The sequence below is a fragment of the Halyomorpha halys genome, unplaced genomic scaffold (genome assembly GCF_000696795.3).
Source record: "Halyomorpha halys isolate HHAL.00 unplaced genomic scaffold, Hhal_1.1 Scaffold284.1, whole genome shotgun sequence".
In the NCBI taxonomy this organism is placed as follows: domain Eukaryota; kingdom Metazoa; phylum Arthropoda; class Insecta; order Hemiptera; family Pentatomidae; genus Halyomorpha; species Halyomorpha halys.
The window spans coordinates 905,221-929,907 of record NW_027105232.1 but is presented as its reverse complement, the minus strand read 5'-3'; the positions used below and the strand labels follow the sequence as shown (position 1 = coordinate 929,907).

Here is a 24,687-nt window from a genome sequence, read left to right as displayed (position 1 = left end):
ATTATATACGACTGTTTAAAAGAATTTCAAGGTAATGGGATCAAAAATTAATTATTTTTTTATGAAAATTAATTTTCATGAAAATATGAAGATACCATATGTTAATATGATATACCATTGTTACATTCAATGGCTCATTGGTATGGTGTTTAAAAACACATTAAACTAGGTTTATTTTTAGTAGAACTTGTGTTTATTTCACGTCGCTTGTTGAATTATCTGTTTTTTTTTTCTTGGTGTAATACAAGTTAAAACGTATGACAGGATATTTAAAAATAAAAATAACTTATTGAAAATAGGATATTGCATAAGATGACAGTGAGTGTCCTCCCTTTAGACTGACATATTGACTTAAAACCTTTTTTTTTAGACGGATGACTCAGCTGATGGTTTTATTAAAAGAGCCGATAAGAGCGTTATCTCTCTTGCAACTCCATTATTCGATCGCATCGCCGCAAAGGCTCCAAAGCGTTTGATTGATGATTGATCGTTCTGATTATCAGTACTGCATAAAGCTTTCTAGTTGGCACGATTGCATTTTCTATTTATAGCTTCAACAGGAAAAAAATATATATGTATATATACATTCTGAAAATTGAAAATATTCACTCGCAATTTATGTTTTGTTCATCAAATGAACAAATTTATTCGGTGTCAGCTTGTCATGTTTGCGTTCGATCATAATCCATTGATCCGTTGATCCAATTTTGATTAATGGTATAGTTAGTAGTACCATCATCCTCCACTATTGATGCGGTTGAGAGAGAAGTACCGGGATTTCGGAGTTCTGTCTTTCCTCCAGAATTGGGAGTAAGAGCTCGGTTCGGAGCTCCTCAGGCTGAATGTAAACATTATAAATTGTAATGTTTGTGATCAAGATTTTATTTTCCTTGTAGTTTAATTTTTTTATTTTTATTTATTATTTATTATTATTATTATTATTATCATTATCATTGTTTATTTCTTAGTTTGTTATTCTTTAATTTATAATTAGTAAATGAGCACTGTGATATCTATTACAGTTGTCTATCGATATTAGATAGGATTTATAGATTACACCATAAAAAAAAGTTTGTTCTTAAAAGTATCGATTTTAACACTTTCTACACTCTAAGTTTGCTTACGCATATGCAATTATATTTTCGTCAGAACACTTTTATTTTGAAAAACTGCTTGTTTGATTTAGCCCTAATTTGGAGGAATGTAGAGATTAATGCGAAATAGGTGTCATATTAATCACCTGAGATTCGATTTTTTTACGTTATTACATACTATTTGAGGAATGTTCAGGAATGGTATCAAAAACTTAGCTATGATTTTCGCTTATGCATGCACAAACGTGATTCTCTGGTAATCCTTTATTCCGAAAACTCTACATTCATTTTAGCTCAAGTTTTTGAAGATATCGTCCAGTGTGAATTTTATCAAATTTCATCTACTATTTTCTCTTAATAATTCGAAAAACTAATTTCCTGGGTATATCTAAGTTTTAACGATGGCTTGTCTCATAGATTTCATTCTCAAGTGACTACTCATTTATCTTTATATATTAGTAAATACACAATGATTAGACTGATAATAATCCTTTTCCCGAATTTCAAAATATCCTATATCTCAGCCCACTCTTCAAATGCAGAAAAGGAGGTCCCCTTAAACCCCTTAAACCATCATCTTACGATATCAACCCTACGCTCCCATGGGGTTTGGAAAACAAAAAGCTGTAGAAATATGCTCAAAAAAGATAATTTCAAGAAAAAATAAACTATCAATACAAAATAAAGGAAACAATTAAGAAAACAGACATAGCGTCCAAACTATACTGACTTAAGGGTCAGGTTCATGATTTAATAAAAACAAAATGGAAAAATTACTTATCAAAACTATGGAACCCATTTAGAATAACAGTCCGCAAGCAATGTAGAAAGCGTAACGTACCCATTTAGGATTACTGAATAGTGAAACATCTCTTCATCTTAGGCAATCTTTAAATTTCTACTTTTATCTTATTCTAGAGTTTGAAGTGTTGTTTGATTTTAATACAGTGAATTCGTCTTTCACATTGCAATTCAATTACTTGTTATTCCTCTCTTTATTATGATGAAATACAAATCAATTATGTCAAAATCTCTGATCTGAAGGGCTGTTTGATCCAATCCTATAAATATTTGCGTGAGGCTGTTATTCGTCTATATGCAATAAGAAGTTATTTACTTAGAAATGTGATTTATGTTTGAATTATTTTTCATAATAATAAATTAATGTATCTGTTTCAAATTTTTAATTTTAAATGAAAACATTTTTCAACTAAGAGCACAAGGAAGTGAAGGTGTTACTTACCAGTGAGTTGTTGCAACAACCTGCCGGGAACAGATATCCTCTTAGTGAAACGGCTATTGTTGTCTAGCCATTATCGTAGGCAGATCTACAAGAAGAATAATGGAAGACATGAGATCTCAGAGATACATAGCCATGATAGCCGGTACTGATAAGGGGAGGAAACGGAAGTAGAAGAAAGAGACAGTGGTCGGTCTTAAATCGGGCAATGACTAAAGAAAGTTGTGGCTAAATGGAGATTGCAATATCACCGCAGTCCTTTCAAGATGTTGGCTCCCAGGAGGATTTGAATAAGGGAGGACTTAATGACCATCAGGAGCCATTGTCGATGGAGAAGGAGAAACGTTCACACGAAGAGAAAGGTCTTGGTGTTCAAAAGGTGTGGACGGAATATTCATTTAAATCTGCAGTTAGTGAGTGTCAATCAATACCATTCCGGACCCATCTTTGTTCTTGTTGCTTCTGAAAATGCAAGGTCCTCTTGAGTAAAAGGAGGGGACCATGAGGAGGCATGAACTTTCAACTCTTGTCCATTGTCTTTACGTCCTTTGTTATTGTCTTGGATGATTCGTCTGTTGCTTGGAGTGAGATTGCTTGTTAGCTTATTTAATAAGCCATGGTTCTCCGTTCCCTTTGAAAGCATCTGGTCCGAGAATGTGGTCCTGCTGACGTCATTCTTAGTGCCAAATGATGTTGATAATACATTATACTACATCAGGAGTTGCAACAATTGCATTTATGACTTTTATCTCTGATGATTATGAACCAAATGAATTCTTGCATTATTGTAAAATAAAATTAATTCAATGATCTTAATTAACAACGAAAGTAAGAAATAATAAATAACAACGATGATATTTTCACTTACGGTTGGCTTTTCTAGGGTAGTTTAATTGTGAAATACTATTATTCTATTCTAGTCCTTGGACCCATTGTTATGAAAGATGCGGGTATTGAACTGGTGTTGAAGCAACTGTATTTTTTATTGAAATTATTTTTTTTTTAATCTAAAAAATATATATATATTTAAGATTAGATGATAGTGATTCGCATTGCTTCTCAAATTTGGTATTATAATATATTAAATACATTCTGTAGTGCCTGTTATGGATGTTTTTAATTAAATGTGCTTTTTAAATTTTTATTGAAAATTACTATATTTGGATCTTCCGACTGGCATTCCTGTGGGTTTAAAAGGTACTGTAACAATTTTAGCATTTTTAGAAAATTAAAAGAACCACAGCTTATAGTTAAATTTATATATATTTTTTTAAAAGATAGGCATTGAAGTCGACTTACCATGGTCAGATACACGAATTTTATCGTAACTGTGGTAGCTTAAATCGATGTTTGAACGTGGGGGCACCTGTGTTGTCCGTACGTATTTTGTCGAAATGTTATTTAACAAAAAAAGAAAAGTTTTTAATTTTTAAAAAAGTCATAATGACAATCATCATTTAAAAGCCTGACTGTATGAGATATTGAACAGTAAGGAATCTTGTGCAATGTCTGTGAATCTACAGAAAGCTTGTTCGGCCATTATTTTGGCATTTGCCAGTAAGAATAACGTGTATCGTATCATATGAACGAAACCCTCGCAAAATTCCCTCCACTTTATCAGTAACCCATCAACTTCAAATTTTGAATAATCGGATTTCAAAATTTACCCGGTAATTTATCAGTGCTGTGACTACTCAATCAATCTGAACGTGCATCTTCCGTTTGACTGTCATTCCGACTGAAGGTGTCCCATACTTTTACATCACGGGTCCTTTTTTTTATCTCCAGGGTTTAATTATCATTCCGTCATATGTTCACTTTATTTCCATTCTCAATACTTCTTACCTTCTCTTAGTTTTAGCATATTTATTTTTGCTTTTATTGATTATTTTATTTATTGTTACTCCGTTTGTACATTCGTTACTCGTATTACTATTCGTTACTGTATTTTTTATTGACTTATCATTATATTCATTTCACAATTCATATTCTTTTAATTTATTACACATTTATACCATTTTTCATTCATACATAGTTACACAATTTTATGCCATTTTTACAGTTTTTTAATTTTATCTTGTAGTACTACCATAGTTCACAATATTGTCTATTTAGAACTAATAAATACTTAAAACTCAGGTCGAAACAATTGCTTTTTGATCAATAGTTTTTAAAGTACCCTTTTTAACCAATACCTTCTTATCTGTCAACTCTATTTAGTTAACTAATATAATTTTAATCCAATATTTTTCTCCTGTTAGATTAAAGTGTCTTTAATTTACTTTTTTTGTTTCTATTTCCGAAATATAATCTCAAGTTTCTTTTTTTCAAAATATATATTTATTTATTTTTTTATATCGTCGCCATTTCTTTGCCTGATTGAAATGAATGGAGTGGAACTAAGAGCTATCATTGAAGTTAGTTCTTGGTGTTGTCTGTTAATTGTCCACTACCAAATGGAGACACTTGAACCATTAGGACTCATTTGGTACCATTTGTCAAGTCCATCTGGGTTTTGTTATCGATAGGACACACCGAGTGACTTGTGACCGCATCATCTATCTTATTCCTTTAGGAGGGCCTTCTTTGTCTTTGACTGGTCTTTCCTTTATCTCTTTTAAGTGGTAATGGATATGTCTGGGTATGGGGATTGGAAAGAGCCGAATGTGATAAAGATGCGATACTAAATAGTAATCGATGCTAATGTATTTTGGTTATCGAGTTTCTGATTTCCATCAGACGAAGTCAATAAAGCTTTCAAACTCTTACAGTGGTTCATTGTTATCCGTATTGCACACTGGATGCACTGACTGCGATTGACGTCAGCTTTTATTCAAGATTGTGGATTTTCCCGACACGAATGCTAATAAACAGAAAAAAGATTTTTCATTCTTTTTAAGTTAATGAGATAGATAAGCAATACATCGATTTCTGGATTTAATCATTTAACTAATAGACAATGATGATATTTATGGTATATTACATATAACAACTTACTTAAACATCAAGGAAGTATTTAACGCGCGTTTTATTACTAATTGCATAGTAGCTATTATCTTCAGAGGCTGATTATAGACACTTGTTCATTTTATTTATATAAACCCCTCTCTGAAAATGTATTCTAGTATTGTTCGTACTGCAATTTTGTTTGCAAAGATATAGTTCCTCGATAGAGAACAATAGAAACAACCCCAATTTTTCTTACCCCCCTGAGAGTGTTGTACTATAAATTTGCTATACTTTGCAGCTAGCAGTGAAGTATCTTCCGAGGCAGTGTGAAGAATGCTTATACCATGAGCCGTGGAAGGAGGTCTGAGTTGTGAATCTGTACGGTCGCCAACAGCTATATATCCTGGGGAGAGCTTCCATTGCTCCAGGAATAGTATTCCCTCCAGACCTTCTCCAGACGTAAAAAAAAAAAGAAAAAGAAAACATACAGACGGATATAGCTAGAAGACCCTAGATGTACCCGGTTCTTCCCTAGTGTTATCTTCACCTCCATTTCCTTTAACGTCTCTATTTCTGTTCTTTTCGACACGTGTCTTTTCTACCGAAATCTCTCTTGTTTTTTTCTCTGTCTTGTGCAGGGTGGATTTATCTTGATGAATCCGATATGTCTTAACTAGTACTATGTACATAGGCACATTTTAAATCTTATATTATAAGTAAATAAATAATAATATTTTTGGTTTTTGTTCGTATATTAATATCAATTAATTCCTCGAGATCTTCCTCGGCGTCAAATGCAAAGTAAATTTGAATTTATTCACAAGTTAGTAAATTGTTATTCCAATTTATCGTAAGTCCAACATTATTCAATGATTTGTATTTTTAATAATAATTAATTAAGTAAACCTTGATGAGGTAATACAAACAAATATTGCTAGCTCCTAGATTTGCACGTACAATTTTCACAAGTGATGAATGTTAAGGTAAAAATTTGCCTGAAAAAAATTTATTTCTCCTGAATAAATGAGGGGTTAAATGCCGAATGTTTAAGTACGTTTATTTTTATTTTATTTTCCAGATTTGACAAAATAATGAATTTCGTTGTTAGTAGTAATATACAATAGGTTAATGTAAAATAAGAAAGTATTTGGTAATTTACTAAAAAAGAAAAGAAATGTTTTCGTGTTTCCATAGTTGTTATGATAGTAATCAGATTTTAATTTCATTTTAATATAAATGAAACATATTGTTATCCTGAATAATAAAGAAGTGTCCCTTTTGGAACTTACATGTCTTATTTCTTAGTGTGATCGCACTACACCACATTTTTAATATTTTTTTCATCTCACAATTATGTTTTATGTAATTTTTGTAGTTTTTCTTATATGATTGTACTGAATGTTTTTAAATAAATTATTTATATTAGTATATTTATTTCATGGCTTTTTATATATTATGTTCATCATGCATTCTACTCTTGTCTTTACTTTTTCTTAAAGATTTACAGTTCTGATAATAGTTATAAGCAGTAGATTTCTGTATTTAAATTATTGGTAGAATACTTTTTTTTTTTTTTTTTTTGCATGTTTTCTCCCTTCCACTCCTAAAATAAAATTGAGGACTGAGAATGAAATCTATATTTTTTATAATGAAGTCTTCATAATTGAAATGGAAACTTAAGCGTTAAGAATATCGGATTATTTTGTCTAAAGTCTGATGTTTCCGAATAACAATTTAGCCAAAATAAGTTCGTTCCAAAGTTCAAGTCCTTTGTCCCTGTAATCTCGTTTGAATCTTCAGATCTCAGCTGACCGCAGCAGGGGTATCTTTCACAACTCACGATTTCAAAGATCAACCAGAAAATTAACATTTACGTTTGCAAAGTTTATTTTATTTTTATTTAAATTTTTTGTTTGAAGAAACGCTAAATACTTACTAGTGAGTTACTTTATTATTTTTTTTCCTTAATTTTTGATCGGTATAAGTCCGCGAGTTGTTATAGGAAGGTATTGTGTTCTTTAAGGTAAGTTTTCTCTTTTCATTCTTATCGTTATTATATTTGTATAACCTGAAATTGTTATTGGAGGATAAGTTCTATTCCCATCGGAAAATGTGATTATTTTTTTTTGGTAATGGATTAATATGCAAATTAAACAATCTGATATGCAAGTTACGTCAGTGGTTTACTGTATTAATGTTATAGTGGTATCTTGGTGTCAAGAATAAGTCAAAATAACCGCAAAATTAAGATAATAAATTTTCATAACTTTACATTTTTATTTTAGGCTTCTCTTAAAATTTTGTAGTAATTTTTATCTATGAATTTATGTTACTTATTTTTTAAAATGAAAATAAAATGTTGTTGCATTAAAATAAAAAATAGTACCTAAGTGAAAAGAGAAATAAAGATTAATGTTCCTATATGTAAATTTCGTAGATAAATGTAAAACAGTTTCATATTAAAATATAAAATGAAAAATACAAATTAAAATTGTGTAATTGTAACATTTTTTAAAAAAGAACGCAAAATATAATCGGCTTAAAACATCACGAAATATTCTTAGGAAGCACAAATATATGTATATTTTGTAAAAATAAGTTGTAAAAAAATTTTTGGAAAGATTCAAATCTTAAATTTTCTTAGAAAGCACAAATATGTATATTTTGTAAAAATAAGTTTAAAAAAATTTGAAAAGATAAAAATCCTTTCTCTACCCATGGTAATTGTCTGCCATATTGTTTGATAGGCTCTTGTCAACTTTATTTAAGCAAAAAAATAAATTTATCTTTGAAAAATTTGGAAATAATGTTGAACGTGCATTCACTCCTCCCATTTCTACTAGCCCTGCGTGTGTGCGTGTCATTCAGTTTCGTGAGTGCATGACTTTTTTTATGCTCCGATTGCATTAAAATGACATACTATTCATATTCTTCTCGGAAAAAGTTGTGTATCTACAAATTATGCTATCTTGGATTTTGTTGGTTTTCTATTCTCTTAGCAATGCCATAAAGACCTAAACGTTAAGAATTTTGGCGTGACTAATTAAAAATATAAAATTATCTATTGTATTACTTGTTTCGAAATTAAGAGACAGCTAGTGCATAGATTTTGCATTCGAATATTCAGGCAGATATTTTTTGGAAAAAAGAACTGAAGGTAAAAAAGATATCATAGTTATGGTGTATTTAAATATATTTGTACGACAGCCAATAATAGAAATTTTTAATTTGTTTTCGTTTATTTTTTTTTCTGGATATATTAAAATTGCAACTGGATAAGCCAATCCCAACTAGTTACCGTTAATGTAAATCTGTTTTGTAAACTATCTCACATTTTATTTTTTTCGAACTAGGTCTTTAAACGAAAGTGAATAACTTGAAGTAGCCTAAGCATTTAAAATGTCATAAGTAAAAAAATAGATTTTTTTTTGTTTTTATTCATCGCTGCTTTTTTTAGTAGTGACACATATGACAAAAACGAAAAAAGAATTGATTTTGAAATTGACTTATTCCAAAGATAGTACCGTAGACTGTCATTACTTTCTCTACTGGTGTCCCCTATAGACTGTCCCAATGTACTGGCTCAAAATAACACTTATTTGAAATTTTATATTATACCACGTTAGAATTTTCGAAATACTCCAAATATAAAATAAAAAAAACTTTTTAATAAATGTCCCTCTATTAGGGATCAGGGATATGATTTCATTTATCGAAATGTTTTTAAACCAATAAAAATCAGCGATATTCGACAGTTATACAATATATCCTAAGTTAATATTTAACTGAAACAAACTTAGATTATTCTTAAGTAATTATACAATATAAGTGGTTATCAAAGTTTTTATTTAACTTGTAACTTAGGTTGCAGCTGTGTTATGTTTGTATATTATTTACTATTGTTATCTAAAGCTTAATACCCAATAGTTTACTGTAATGCTTATTGTGTTAAATTCTTACTAGTTTAACTTTTGTTTTAGGATAACTTGCATTAACTTTAATTTCTTTAATCATTAATTCCAATGCCCAAACCATCGCTATCGGAAATTTAACTTCTTTCGTCGTTGTTGGCCTCAGAGCACTAAGAAACTTTTTCCTTCAAGACCCCCCTATCGGGAAAGTACCGAAATACATCGGAACTTAAGTTCGAGCAGGGGGCGAACCCTCCCCCATGTCAAAGGGGGTAATAAATATCTCCTTGGGTTAGGCAACTGCTTGTCATGACAGAATGCAGGGGAGAATGGAGTTAGTGTTTCTGAAATGGATTCCTTCTAAAAATGGTTTTTATTTTTGGTATGTTTGTCTTCTGTCTGGCATGTGTGTTCTAAGTCTGGAAGTGGGAATATTTGAGAATTTATAAAGTTGGCTTTAAAAGAGGTTGGAATGTTTAGTTTTCCTGTACTCTCGATGTTTTCTATGGCTTTTTTTGAGCTGACAGAATGATCAACTCAAATTTCAACAATTTTCTAAATAGCACTTATTAATAATATTTCACCTTGCGTAATCTTAACTCATTTTCCCCCCTCAAATGTTTGGCATAAATATAAATTTAAAACAATTCACATTCTTCATTGAACCATTTATTCAATGCTGCTTAAATCATTATAAAACTAATATTGAAAATACCCAAAAACTGATTTAATGTAATTCAATGTAGTCATTCTGTCAGCCGCCACACGAACGTCCTACAGTTAAACTTAATATTACAATGACAAAAAATTAATTATTACCAAAAGATAACGCAAATTTGCATTTTAGTTGCCGGTCAATATCCAAAACAATATGAAAACTTGTAAATTTGTAACCTGCTTATAATTGAAGAGAAACTATTAAAAAACATGAATATAATTTTCTAAACTTTACATCCAAGTTATTATGCAATAGGTATTTTTCATTTTCAGGTCCCCCATTGTTCCATTGTTAGTAGTTGTTCTAGTTTAATTACATTGCCTGATTCAGTTTCTCAACAATGATCGAAGCAGTATTTCTATCGTGACCTATGTCTCACCGATAGTATTTCTGATAAGAAATTGGAATTAATTCGTTTAGTTGAAATTATATTTATGTTTTTTAGCACATTAATATGTCATTTTGCATTTTTATTTTTAATATCTTTTATAATAGTTCATTTGTTTTAATATTTTTATTTTATTTTTTAATTTACCTCTGCTAGAACCTAGAGGTGTAGAGAGGGTGCTGGTTTAGTACATAATACAACAAACAAAATGAGGAAAAAACAAACAAAGTAAAAATTTAAAAAAAATCTTAGGGTACAAAAAAAAAAAAAAAATCGTGCTTTACTAAAATATAACTGACTAAGCAAAAAAAAAATTAAATAATAAGAAAACACTTGTGAGTTTCGAGTATACAAAGATAATATTTAAAATATAAAAAAGAATAATAAAGACGCATTTTCAAAAATATTTAAATAATTATGCAACTAATAGTTAATTACTAAGAATCAAATAATAATAATATAAAAACTTAAATACAAAAGTGATTCAATAAGGCAGTTAGTTAAATAGTTAATTTTAGTTTTATTAATCCCTTTAGGCTTGTGAAGTGTTATTGTACCCCGTGAATTTTTTAAAATATGTAGAAAATGGAGTAATAAAATCCATAGTCGATGGTGCTTATATAATAATTCTTGTCTAGTAACTCACAAGAAACTTTATATAAATAAATATTTTTTATGTTTGATTAATAATGAATTATATTACTATTTTAAGATTTTTTTTGTGATTATGTGTATGCAGGTTTTTAGGATGTTCATAACATCGAATGACGTTCCCTAGTTTCAGTGGAGGCTGAGAAAATATGCTATAAGAAAAAAGTAAACATAAATAATGCTTCCTTTCCTTTTTCAACGTTACTTACGTGACATGATTCAAGTTCTAGTAGTTCTGTCGCAACTGCGGAATATGTTGCTTTTAATGAGAGAGGGTAACGTGTATATAATGTTGTCTGGTATTTCGTTGTTTATTTCACGGTTTCTTTTTTTCTTTCTTATTTCTATTTTTATGAGGGCTTAAAACATTAAATTTTATTAATTATTTTTCCTAGTGTTTGAGTACTAGCTGAAAGGTTTAAACAGGTAAATGTACCATATACGTGACTCAAAATACAATTTTAAGCAACTTAATTGTAAATTATTTTCCACGGGGACCTCCTTTTAGGTGAACTCAGGAGTAAGGGTATAGTAACTTTACAACAGTAAAGTTAACTACTGCACCAATTTACATCCAGCTTTTGAAAAATGATCTGTTTTGCCTCTAGGAGGTTCTGAACTATTTAAAAGCCTAATTTGACCAGTAAAAGAAAATTATGAATTAGTGAAAATATTTTTGCGCCTTCCTGAAAAAATTACATAAGAGGTGCCTAGAAAAAAAAAAATCTAGATCTAAAAAAGTATGGTGTATCAAGATTATCCTCCATTTCCCAAGTTTTATGTGCGATTTGCCATGAAAACCCGTTCTCTTTTTATCAATCTCATCCATATATGAAAGACAATGTTCTTGTATTTCTCCTCTTTAGGCTAAAAACGTTGTTTTCTGTGTACTATAGCCGTTTCAAAAGATATTTTATTATGTAAAATAAAATAAACAACATTACTCAAAGTCAAACCATTTCTAGCAATTTGTTACATACATACAATTAACCATCTATATTTTAAATAAATATAACAATTCATATAAAACCTTCAAGTGTGTTCATTTAATCTGTGTATGTGTATATATATCTATCTGCTAAAATTTAGTAATTGTGTAAGCTCTACTTTATCTACTAGTTGCTCATAAAAATAAATAGACGAATTATGGACTTCGATAATTTTCACTTATTTCATGATTAAATATGTATAGGGTTTCCAGACTATTCTAGTAGATGAGCCCTTATGGCATGAAATCCTCGTATAATTGAACAGAAATTGCCAGAACGTGCACAAGATTCGTGTCTTGGGAACTATACCGTAATCGCTGAATAATTAGAAACTGTTGGACGGAGGAAAGCTTAAATAAACCGGAAAATAGAAAAGTAAAAGAAGATTGTGGTTAACCTTGCTTCAAATTATTATGATCAAGACGATCATAAGTTACAACAATAGGAGGCAATTATCTGGGATATGTTTAATGATGTTGGGCAGCAGCGATCCGTAGGGAGTATTGTACCCTCTTCCTCTATGTCTAGACCGCTGGTTCTGCAAGGGTCAAGGTTCTGGGCACGATTCATCAGAGCATTTTGTAATCAATAATTATTGATAAATGTACAGCGCCATTATTGTAATATTAATAAACCTTAGGAGCGTTGAAAAAACGAAAAGATGGTGCAGAAGATTCAGTATGAGGTCTGGGAAAGTGATAAAAATGTTCTCACCATACCTTGGGAAAAGAAAAGATTCCTTCTTGTAAAAACCGACCGAGATTTTCCCATAGATCCATACATTTTCCCTAGTCAAGTAATTTATAAAGAGTTCTGCAGTAGAGATGGATTTTATATCGTTAGTACTTGGAATAGTGGTGACTAATCCGGTTCTGTGCACGCATCACCCAATTTTTATTTCCTGTTATAGAAACAACAAAAAAAAAAAAATTATATATATTGTGTTGGTATGAAAATTCGTATTTTAGGGTTTCATGAGGTGATTTAAACAAATATCAACTTTGTCTGGATCAGAATAGTTTAAGAAATATAACAATGTCATTTATAAATTAATTTTTATCGAATCGAATCGGGAAAGATCAGACCCTCTCATTTGCTTCTCAGTTCGGTCTCTAAACTCCTTTCTTGGCGTATCGGGCAATTCGGTTAGGGGTGATATTAATATTTCCATTTCATTATACCACTTGGCGTGTTAGATATAAATATTTCTTAAATCTTTGACTTTTCAATGATATATTTCACTGATTTTCAATGATATATATTCTATATTGACCACTATTATTTTTAGAAATTTTTAATTCTGAATGAAGAGATGATTAATAATTCAAAATAAACAAAATTTAAAGTACTTTAAAGGAAGCCATTTTGATTATTCGACATTAAACGACTTCCTATAGTACGAGTCGGGAAGAAAAATGGCAGTTATCTCACCCAAATTTTTGATTACTTCATTAAAAACTATGTATAATTACTAGTCAAAATTGATCTGCCAAGTTTAGGTAAGGGGATTAAAAAATGGCCGCTGTTTCAAAACCTTAAAAAAACATTGTTTTTTCATTCGGAGCTCTATATCTTAAAAACTACCAACGCTAGAAAATATAAGAGAACATTATTTAAAGAAGAGTAAATTTGCTGAAATAGTAGCCCTAAAAGAGCTATTTACGTCCAATAGTTCTCGAGATATAGCTTTTTAAAAAGCAAAATTTCGTGAAAATCTACTGAAAGATTAGTGGTTGTCAGGAACTATATGACTGATGTCTTTTAGCACTCAAATTAAAGCTAGTTTAATGTACTGTAAAGAGGTTTATGACCTTTATCTTCGTAAGAATAGTAGTTTTCATGATATTTACTAAAATAAATTGATTTATAGTTGTTCGGACAATAAATATGATTTCTGAAAAACTTTATTTCAGAAACCATTGGACGTACTGATGTCTGCCAGTGCTCAAATTAAAGCTAGTTAAATTTACTACAAAATAGTTAATTATGTTTATCTTTGTAGGGTAGTAGTTTTTATGATATTTAACAAAATAAACTCACAAAATGTTAATTTCTAGTTGTTCGTATAAAATATTGGTTTTTTGAAATAATACATCTCTAGATCCATAAGATGGAAATATGTCTGCCAACACTCAAAATAAAGGAAATTTAACTTACTATAAAGTAGTTTATGACACTTATCTTCGAACGGGTAGTAGTTTTTATGATATTCACATATAAATATAATTTTGGCAAATGAAAATTTGTCCTAATAACTATAAATCAATTTATTTTAGCAAATTACTTGTAAACTATTACTCCTACAAAGATAAACATCATTGACTACTTTATAGCTCATTAAACTAGCTTTAATTTGAGTGCTAATAGACATCTGTACGTCAAATGGTTTTTGAGATATAAATTTATCAAAATAAATTCACTAACTACTGATTTTTCAGTACGTCCCATACAAAATTTTTCCTAAACGTTGCTTTTTAAAAAGCTATATCTCGAAAAATATGTAACGTAAATAACTCTTTTAGGGCTCATATTTTAGCAACTTCAGGTTCAACTTAGGTTTTCTTGTGTTGTTCCTACTTTTTAAGATATAGAGCTCCGAATGAAAAATTAATTTTTTTTTATCGATTTGAAACAGCCGCCATTTTTATTCCTCCTACCTATAGTTGGCAGACTCATCAATTTTGACTATCAATTATACATTGTTTTCGTTAAAGTAATCAGCACTCGGGGTGAGATAATTGCCTTTTTTCTCCTCTTGGGCTCTTGTACTACTATTCCACTGAAAAATTCGGCGATTTTTACTTTTCCATTACTTCGCCATACTGTATGTTTCAAAAATATTAATTATTGAAAGAAAAAAAAGCAGAATACAGTTACAGATTTTTTCTCCCAAATTTCTTTAATAAAATTTAAAAAGGGGTTGGTATATTATTATATATTCAGAAGATGGCAAAACCAAGACTTAAGTATTTCAAACACAGGTAAATTAAGTTTATATTCTTGTTATTATACGCTTAAAGCTGTTAAATTATTTTTTTCTCAATTACTGTGTGATTCTTATACTATTCTGGATTGCTGACACAATTTTCCTAAGTAGAGTTGTACGAACGAACACCTTTGTTTAGCTGAATGGAATAGCTAGCGGGTGAATTCCTCGTTCCTGTGGGACATGGGAATGTGGAATACCGTGTGGCAGCTAGTGAGAAAAAAAGTTGGGTACAATTTCATCTGGACCGCTAGGGGACACTGGAGGAAGGGTTTGTCACGGATTCCGAAGCGAGGTTTTTACAGGAGGCGGTGGGGGCGGGGTCATCCACCCTGCTAGGGGGGCTGTCATCTCGTTAGCTGACTAATTGAGACTATTAATTAGGGTGATGGGGTGGTTAGCACAAGACTCCAAATGAAGTTCAGAGTCCAAATAATATAATGTTTGTTTAGTAGTTAATAATAGTATTTAATAGATAGGTAGTAGGTACCTTTCATAATGACAGCTAATAGTATTACTCCGTCAATAGAAGTATATAATCTGCAAATTACAACCACTAATATATAGTATAGGATACCACTAGTGATAGTATAGGAGTTAAAAAGTATAAGTTAGTATTGTGTAAGGGTCATTCGTAGCCGAGTTAAAGCACTAACTTTGACTGGCTCGTGACTGCAGCGGTGTCGGTTCGAATCCGGCCTGGAGGGCCAACTTTTATATCTGTGGCGAGCCCACGAAATGAAAACTTGACTCCCCAGCATAGTTAGAGTAGGGTGATACCCTGTTGATAATCCCCTTCCAGCAATATTCCTAGAAACCATCCATGTAAATAGTAGATTTACTAAGCAATCTTTACTTTCTAAAGAAGGTATTTTCGATTTTTGAAGTTCGAAAATTACCTGTCTTGATGATATAGTCATCAAATGTTCCCAGAGAAGTTCAATTCATTTTTAATAGGCGAACATTTTTACGGTTCTTAAAAGTTGAGTGGGTGCCTGAATGCACGTCGTAAGACCTGGTTACGATTTCCGGTCGTCAGTCGTTTTTTTACTGCGGTAATGTTCTCTCTTAGCGGTCGACAGGGCTCGTTGGGCCTACAGTGGCTAACTGGTGCAGACACTGTAGCCTTCTCGTTAACAAGTATAAACCATTATTTTAGTTAACTTTGGTTATTGATAATTAACAATTATTGAAACAAATATAAAATATAGGCATTGTTGAGTAAACCTACAATACATAATTTTAACTTTAACAAGGATTCTAATTAATAATAGTATTAAGTCTTACCATTAGAAATATCATAAAATAAATAGAAAAACGTTTTATTGTTCATAACAATAGTTGTTTAGTTAGTCTTTTTTTACTTTTCTATCTTCGACTCTCGGTATCATTATTATATTAAAACATAAGCTGATTAGATCACCAGCTCTGAGTTTATTACACTTACACTAAATCAAAGTCAACGTTTCGGCTTTTAGGAGCCATTTTTAAAATTTTGAAAATTACTATTTTCATCAGTGCTATAAGATTAACTTAGCTTTAGTTTTTTCTTCTATAATGTAATATGATGTAATAGTTTAAATTATTAGCTGAAAATCATCGTATGAAAGGACGTGGTCGTGCTAGATCTTGATAGATTAATGTGTATTGGGAGGTAGCAGCGTGGTACCGCGCCTGTCTGCCAACTCAAAGCTTGCTAGTTCGAGTCCCCAGCCCTTATGTGGGATTTTTTCAAGCATATAATTATAAAATACTCACTCGCATTTGCCTCCCGGGCATTTGTGAGACCCATTAGCCAATGGGTGGCACTCACAAAAATAGGCGTGAGACTGACGGACCCACCCTATGAAAACCATGTCACGATACGCGCGATGTATTTCCTAAGTACATCGCGCGATGTATCTAGGAAATTTGACCTCCACGGTCTGTCGCGCCAATAATAATAATAGTGGCAGGCATGATGAATGGTTCGGGGGTGCCTATAGATGTCCTGAGAGAGTCAGTTCTCTTATATACTGCACGTATTGTGCGAAAATGTTTAAATATTTGAAAAAAATCAATAAAAATATGAAGGTGGTTGAACTTCTAGGTCTCCCACCTCAGATACTCAACCCGCAATAGCGAGAGCAGCCGACAATAATAATAATAATGTGAAGTGGAAATGAAAAAATATATTGGAAGGAGAAAAACAAATTTATATTTATAGAATACATAGAAAATTATATATAGAGATAATTGACCATATAATTTAAAAAATGAAGAAGATCGTCAGGGTTGCGGTCAAAAATAATGAAAATAGTTTACTACTATTTTTTTTCTTTTTTGACTGCCAACCTTAACCATCTTTATAATATTTATATAACCATAATTAAAATTTACATGGTCATAAGTTTAACCATAAAAAATGGCATAAATTGTAAATGCTTCTTTAATGAAAGAAAGTTTGATTGTTAATTTAAATGGTTGTTCCGTGATTACTTCCTCATTGGAGGAATGTTTGTTCCATCATTTCCTGTTTATTATTTCTGTTTTTAAATTACATATCAGCATTACATGTATAAATGTCTCCAGTATTTTAGAAACTTAACTGACTCAGTAATTTTTTTTTCTTTTTTCTAGTAGATTAGTTTAGGTACTTGAGTTGCATTAATTTTTAGGTTTTCAGCTTTCTGTTTTAATTAATCTTGCTAAGGCGGATACCATTTTTTTTTCCTTTAGCAGCATTTTTCCATTGCGGGAATTGCAGGAATGATAAACTGCTTCCAGTCAAAACGGAGAGGGGAAGATAAAAGACTCGAGGTGCTGCCTAGTCATAGGATAAGCGGAGTGGGTAGGATCACGTTTACTAACCTAAGGATGAGATAGGGGATGTTCATTACAGCAGAGTGCTTTGCCTTTCTTAGTACCTTATCAGCAATTATTGTCCTGTCAGGTCTACGCTCCTCTTTCACGGGCTATATTCTCTCCTACTCTATTCTTTGAATAATTTATTTCACATTAATTTATTAACTGGCTTTGGTTACCTTAGCTGTTAGGTACGAAACAGAAAGGTTACTGCTATGTGGCGAAGATGCAACTACGAAAATTCTCATGTGGCAAACGATTGTATTGAATTGGGCCACAGATGGTTCTTTTTTTAGCCTAGTGGTCCGCAGACTTCTATGGGTTGGCAACCACTGATATAGCCGTGGATCACATAGCCGATTCTGTCAAATATATCACAGTTCGTACTCTATATCTGTTCAAATAATATATTTATTCGGTAAAAAAAATACAAGTTTGAAAAGTGTTTAGCAAGAACTTCTCTTGTCAGTGGTGTTTCATCCAGCTGTTCCTGGAAAAAAAAGAAAAGAAGGATGAGATCTCAATGCTGTTGCATGTCGTAAACAGGATGCCAAATTAAGAGTTGACAGAAGATCAGGTTTGAAGAAGTGAAGGTTGCCTTAGGAAAATGTAATCGTTTACTGTGTTTCACATTTTTTATCCTCTTTTTAAAATAAATAATTGTTAAACTAATCTAAGTCGTACATTATTACTTGAACCTGACAATAATGTAATTATGCAGTGGAATTTCAGTTGTTGAATACACCTTTTTTTATCCACAGCCATTGTGTTTGATTTGATATCACTTGTTAGTTCTAATAATACTCTTGATGTCTGCTAAGTATTCAGCGAAAAATAAAGTATTTATAGATAACTTACTTCTACGAAGACATGTGTTAAAAATATTTATTTATTTAAAATATATTTTTCATTTTAACTGGCAACCCTACTATTACTTAAGACACACTAAAAAAATAAATAAACAAAATTAGCATTAATCTATTACATTAATCCTTTGATCATGTGAAGACTCTTGGGCGTTTTTCCATCAATTATTAAAACTTGATCAAGGACAGATACACCGTAATAGATTTATTATTCGGTGATTCATGATCTAGATAATCCTTTCATCTATCAAATAGCTGTTGATGTATACTTTATTAAACCGTCAAGTAGTTTAATTTATTCATCAAGATCGCTGTCAGGGTCCATTTTATGTAATTAGTCATTGTTCAATTTAACTTATATAAAGTTTTGCTGAATAATTTTAATAATTTATTTTTCACTAAATAACTTTTAAGAATACATTTTGAAACACCGAAAATTAAATTTAAAAATTTGAAGGAGATGGTTGTATGAGATGGATTAGATTGTAGGAAGATATTGGTTGGTGGTCAATAATAGTATGAAAATAGTAAAAGAAAGCTATTTATTGTTAATCAACGTTTGCAGAGCTTCGTCAGGGCTAAATGAAAAACAGGTTACAAACATTGTAAGAATTGACAAAAGATTCAAATAAATATACAGAGAAAATACGAAAATAAATAAATGATTTTTTGTTGTTTTTATAAAATATTTATTTTATAAACAGAACAAAAAAATATTCATTTGTTTATTTTATTTTCGTATTTTCTTTGTAAATTAATTTTAATAGTTAGTAAATTCTTACAATATTTGTATTTTGTTTTTATTTAGCCCTGACGAAGCCCATGTACAGTGGGGTGAAGCGTTGTTTAACAAACAATGAATAGTTTTCTTTTACTACTTTGATACCTATGTTGACCGCCACGCCAAACTATCTTCCTAAAAATAAAAAAATGTATGTATTATGGTACTTATTTCCGTATAAATATTGTGCATTCGTTGTAAAGAATTACTAAATTTATATCTATATATATCGATATATTGGTATGTTGGATATATCGTCTTAACTAACGTTTTGTAGGACATAAATTGGATAATTGATGAACAGTATTTCGAATTTTGTTGATCATCCTGGGGTAACCTGTGACTATACTATCAAATTCATAAAGGATTGGTACATAGCCTTGGAGAAAAGCCGTAGATATGTCATAGTTGTTTGTTATAGCTATCTTGAAACGAAAACCGTCAAATATTGGAGTAATTTTATTTTGGTTAATATTTCTTATATCTTAAACAAATATTTTAATAGGATATTTAATATGTTCTATTGCCTCAATACTAGAATTGTGGGTTTGTACGTTCAATGTTTAATGAATTTTTTTCGTTATTTTGGAGTGAAAAGTTTTTGTGAGGTATAAGATTGGTGTCCGTATCCAGAGTTTGCAGGTACTCCGTAATCGAGGGGGCCAATTGCAGTATATTTGCACCTTGTTGGCCGGGACCTTGAAGAAATTGTCCGATAAGGTGGGGTACGTTATACAGAGATTCCTCTTGTGGGAAGTTTCACTTTAATCACGTTTTATAAGAATCTATAGCATAATTATATGCAATCATCTAAAGGTATTATAAAATGGACTAAAGATGATTTAAAATTCAATTCGTTCTGAAAACATTTAAATTTTATATATTTTGAAATCGTTTAAACTTATACAATAGGTTTGAGAGTATAATTATTGTATTGGTGTTTCCTAATACTTTTTATGATGATATATTTAAGTAAATTATGCTTTGGTTAGTTGATTGTTGTATTGTACATTGTGAAAGTATTGTGGTTTATCCGACTGTAGGTTTCTATGCTGTAGTCACGAACAGATGAAATAACCACGAATCGCGGCCTATTCACATTTATAGTTGCAGTTGTGTAAGTTTTCCTTCCCACGTTCATTTTTCATTGCATCCTATCGTTGATTTGGTTTAAGTTTAATTTTATTTTATCAGCTCGGATACAGTCCCCTTTCTTCAACAAATTTTTTATCATTGCGGATTCATCTCGAAGGAATGTTCAACGGCCGTTTTTAACGGTTTTTTCATATTATATTCGATAGATGGGGTCAGATCGCTGTTATCTGCGCTACTGTTTTTGTCTCTGCCAGATTCATCCGAATCTTCACCCGACTCGTTCGTAGCCATGTGTAAGTGTTAAACATACCTTATTTATTATATATAGGTGTGAATATTCATCATAGTCATACTAACTATTGATGGTAATTATAATGATGAGTGGAGATATTAATCATTGAAGTATCTTTGTTTAAGTTGGTTTTAATTTCAAAGTTTCCTAACTAGCTATATATATAATTTCAATATCATTTAGGATAAAGTTGTAATCAGTTTGATATTAAGTATAACTTTACCTCCCTAATTAGAGTTTAAGTTAATTAATCCTCCCTTGAACAGATATTTCGATATTATTCACTGTAGCAATACTTTCCCGACTAATTTTCGAAATGACCATTTCAGTTGACTGAAGGACCGACTCCAATTTCAACTGTTTTCAGAAAAGTACTGTTCCATCTTAAAAAGTTGTAATACTTAAAAAATATATATAAATAATTAGTTATAATTCTGCAACTAAGTTCCAGAGAGATCATACAAAAGAAAAAAGAAGTGTAGAAAGGGTATAAATGAATTTCTGAAAAGAAATATTATAAAGTTTAATATTTTCGTTTTCTAAAAGTTTGACTGAAGTAAAAAAAAAGTATTACTTCTAAAAAAATTAAATTTTAGTATTTTATTCAATGCTATAGTTTGGAATTAATATTGAAAATGCTAAAAATGATTTTATGTTTATCGTTTTAATAGAAAGGCTCTTATTTTCGGGTCAAGTGAAATTTACAAAAGTTTCTAAACTATAATTCATACATTTTTCCTCATTCTCCATTACCTTCTACGATTTTATATATTAAATATTATTTTCTTATAATCGTTGCTTTCACGGTACATAATACTTATACATTACTACTACTTATTTCTATAAATGTGTTTTAAACTTGGAATAAATATTTTTCCTCTTATCTCTCAAAGTAAATTATCAAATCTTCTCATAGTGTATATTTATCCATTTTTCATTAGTAGTAAATATGTGAGATAAGTCAAATATTTTACACCAGCAAAATTAAAGTTACTTTAGACGGAGCCATATTGAAAATTCTGTCTTTAAGCCCCGGCAAACTATTTCAGTTTATTTTAATATTGATACTAAAGATCATTTAATTTTGCGTTGATGTACCAAGTTTAATCAAAATCCTTTAAGCTGTATTCAAAAAATCTAATACATAAAGAAGCACATCCGTTGATCGAAAAAGCTTTATTTCCGTTGAAGTCTAGAATTCCTTTTTTTTTTATTTTATTTTTATTTTACGGTTTCTATACCCGTATGTATATTCGATGTATAGGTAAGAAAAAGTAAAAAAAGGGGAGGATTTTTTACATTCCTTTGGTTTTATGAATATTCAATTTTTTCCTCTCGTCTTTTTTAAAAATTAATATATATTTTTTTTATTAATGTAACTTATCTCTTTTATTAGGAAGCATTAATTTTATCTATTTATTTTATCATATTTTCTTTTAATTATAACATTGTTTATAGTTAGGGGTGTCTTATGTACAAGACTATACACCTCCTCCCAATTGCTTAAAACAAATGTAACGGTTATATTAACCATTTAAGGCCCACCAAGCTGATTTTTATAATGTAATGATAAAAACCTCTGGGATCGGGTTTCAAACATAGAAGGTAGAAATCATAAATTATATGCAACACCCTTTCCCTTTCAATTATTACAACATTACACCTTTCCTTTTTTTAATGGAGAGTTGGAGTTAGTGTTAATTTAACAACTATATACTTGAATAATATCATAAAAATTCGAAAATTGCGTATTTTTTAACAGCTATATCGCAAGCGTTGTCTATCAGTTTTTTTAATATCGTGTGTAGGTTCTTCATTTCCTGCTCTGATACGTTATGGAAGATTGATATGATAGGAAATTCTAAAATTCTTTTATGAATTTGTACGTCTCTGATTTCGTGGGTACAAATCCTAAATGATCCACCTTCAAATTTTTCTATGTTGGGTTTTGTTGCCTGGTTTTTTATTCTATTCGCAGTGTTAAAAAGATAATAACTAATATGCAGCATCACTAATTAATAATAGAATGTGATCAATGTGTCCGTTAAGAAGGGGCTGATATAAAAATGCTATTAATTTGTGATATCTCGTAAATCATAAAAACCAACAATACAATTTTGTGCTCTTAAAAAATCCATAGCATCGTTTTATGGACCCTTCTTCTCAACTTTCGTTTTATGATACACATACGTTGGTGGTAGGATATTGGTGGCAGTGTGTCGAATTTCCAATATTCCTATGAAGTAGGGATTGGATAGATTTACAAAATCTCACTTACTGTTAGACAACAAACACCATCTCTCCCATATCCACAACATCGACCCTATACTTTCATAATCTAATTTAGCCTAAGATTTTCTAATATGTCCTTAATGCTAACTTATAAAACAACCTAAAATAAAATTTAAAATTAATAAAATAATTGATATGAAAAATAATGAGCGATGACGAGTACAAAAGTTGACTCCGTTGCTCGCGGCCAACGGCAGAGAGAGAGAGAGCTCTTCTAACTTCAGTTTTGCATCTCCTTCCTCCAACCAAAGATCAGTATCCACTTCTCGTACGAACATTAATAATTCATTAAAACATATGACTTTTCACTATTTCTGCCTACTACCTCCTACACATGCGCCGCCGCTACTAAGTTCTCCTGTGACTATCTATTAAACATTTATAGAAAATTGGAGAAAAGTCGTGGACGGCCAAAGGACGTTTTTTTTTTTCAATTCATCTTTTAAATTATCACCAACTTGAAACGCAAAACCTCAAATTTTGAGAGTGAATTTTAATTTGTATTTATTTATATATTACTTTACATATACACATACTGAATGCTGGTTCCACAACTACCAAATGTAACTTAATGCCGTCCAATCCAATCAGTTCTGGAATCGTGAGTTATAACATTCATATCTTATGAATTTTATCCGTGATAAAGTAGTGAAAAATTCCGTTGGGGTATGAAGTTGGCGTCCCGAACCGGAGTGGAGGTTGTTCAAATGCATAAAATGTGTTCCTTGTTCGCCAAAACCTTAATAAAATTGTCCGTCAAGAGAAATCTGGCTCTATATTGAAATTAATACTCGTAACCTTATGAGAGCTACGTTTGAAATTTTGTTTGTCTTGGTTTATATGTTCGCCATCAGCATTGATTTTTGGATTTCGAATTGATACTCATTTGTTTTAATTTTATCCAGGATTTAAATGTTGTAGGACTAACTATTTGAAAAATAATTTTTAAATTCCTAAGGATGGCCAATAATTTGTACGATTCAGTACCGGTAACATGTGTACCATAAATATGGTCCGGTACATTCAAATGTGAAAATAACTACTGTAAATTATTTATAGTTTGTATTATGAACATTTCTTACATTTTCATGTTTCTGTTTCAGGTGACAGAGCGGGAGTGTCAAAGAGTCTCGTTACGGCGGCCAAGTCGCTTGGCTCTAAGGACAACATCTCAGTGGTAGTCGCCTGGCTGGACATGTCCACCCTCGAGAACGGGCACTTCGTTCAGGAGCCGGAGGTTGACGTTACCGACGACATCCTTCTTCCATCCGTGCTCAGGAACCTGAAGCCATCTCCGCAGATCACGTCGGGTAAGTCCACGAACTGGAGGGTATGGCTTTGGCTTGGCTTTGGAACTTAGGCTGGTGGAGGAGTAACAGCCGCATGGCCTCCGACAGTGCGGTGCTCTCTTGGATTTTTGGTCTTAATAGAAAAACAAACTGCACAGATCCTATTCGATTCCAGATGTATTAGGCCCTGAAAAGGAAACGATCTGGGGATCCAACAATACAAAACTTGGACACTCATTGGAGTGTTATCATGTTTTATTAATCGGATTTACTTACTTTATATCTGTTTGTGGTGATATATA

At 31.1% G+C, this 24,687-nt stretch overlaps 1 protein-coding gene across 5 annotated transcripts in view; it reads left to right on the top strand.

The window, feature by feature from the left end:
* Positions 1–24,687, top strand: part of LOC106680726 (uncharacterized) — a 285,051-nt gene that overhangs the window by 194,597 nt on the left and 65,767 nt on the right. For 3 of the 5 annotated variants that reach the window (XM_014420633.3, XM_014420634.3, XM_014420636.3), the window contains one exon: positions 24,200–24,406. In XM_014420633.3, the coding sequence (XP_014276119.1) occupies positions 24,200–24,406 (207 nt within the window). Of the gene's footprint in view, positions 1–7,118; positions 7,307–20,786; positions 20,806–24,199; positions 24,407–24,687 lie in introns of those variants that run through there. The other 2 variants (XM_014420637.3, XM_014420635.3) reach the window with 2 other exon arrangements.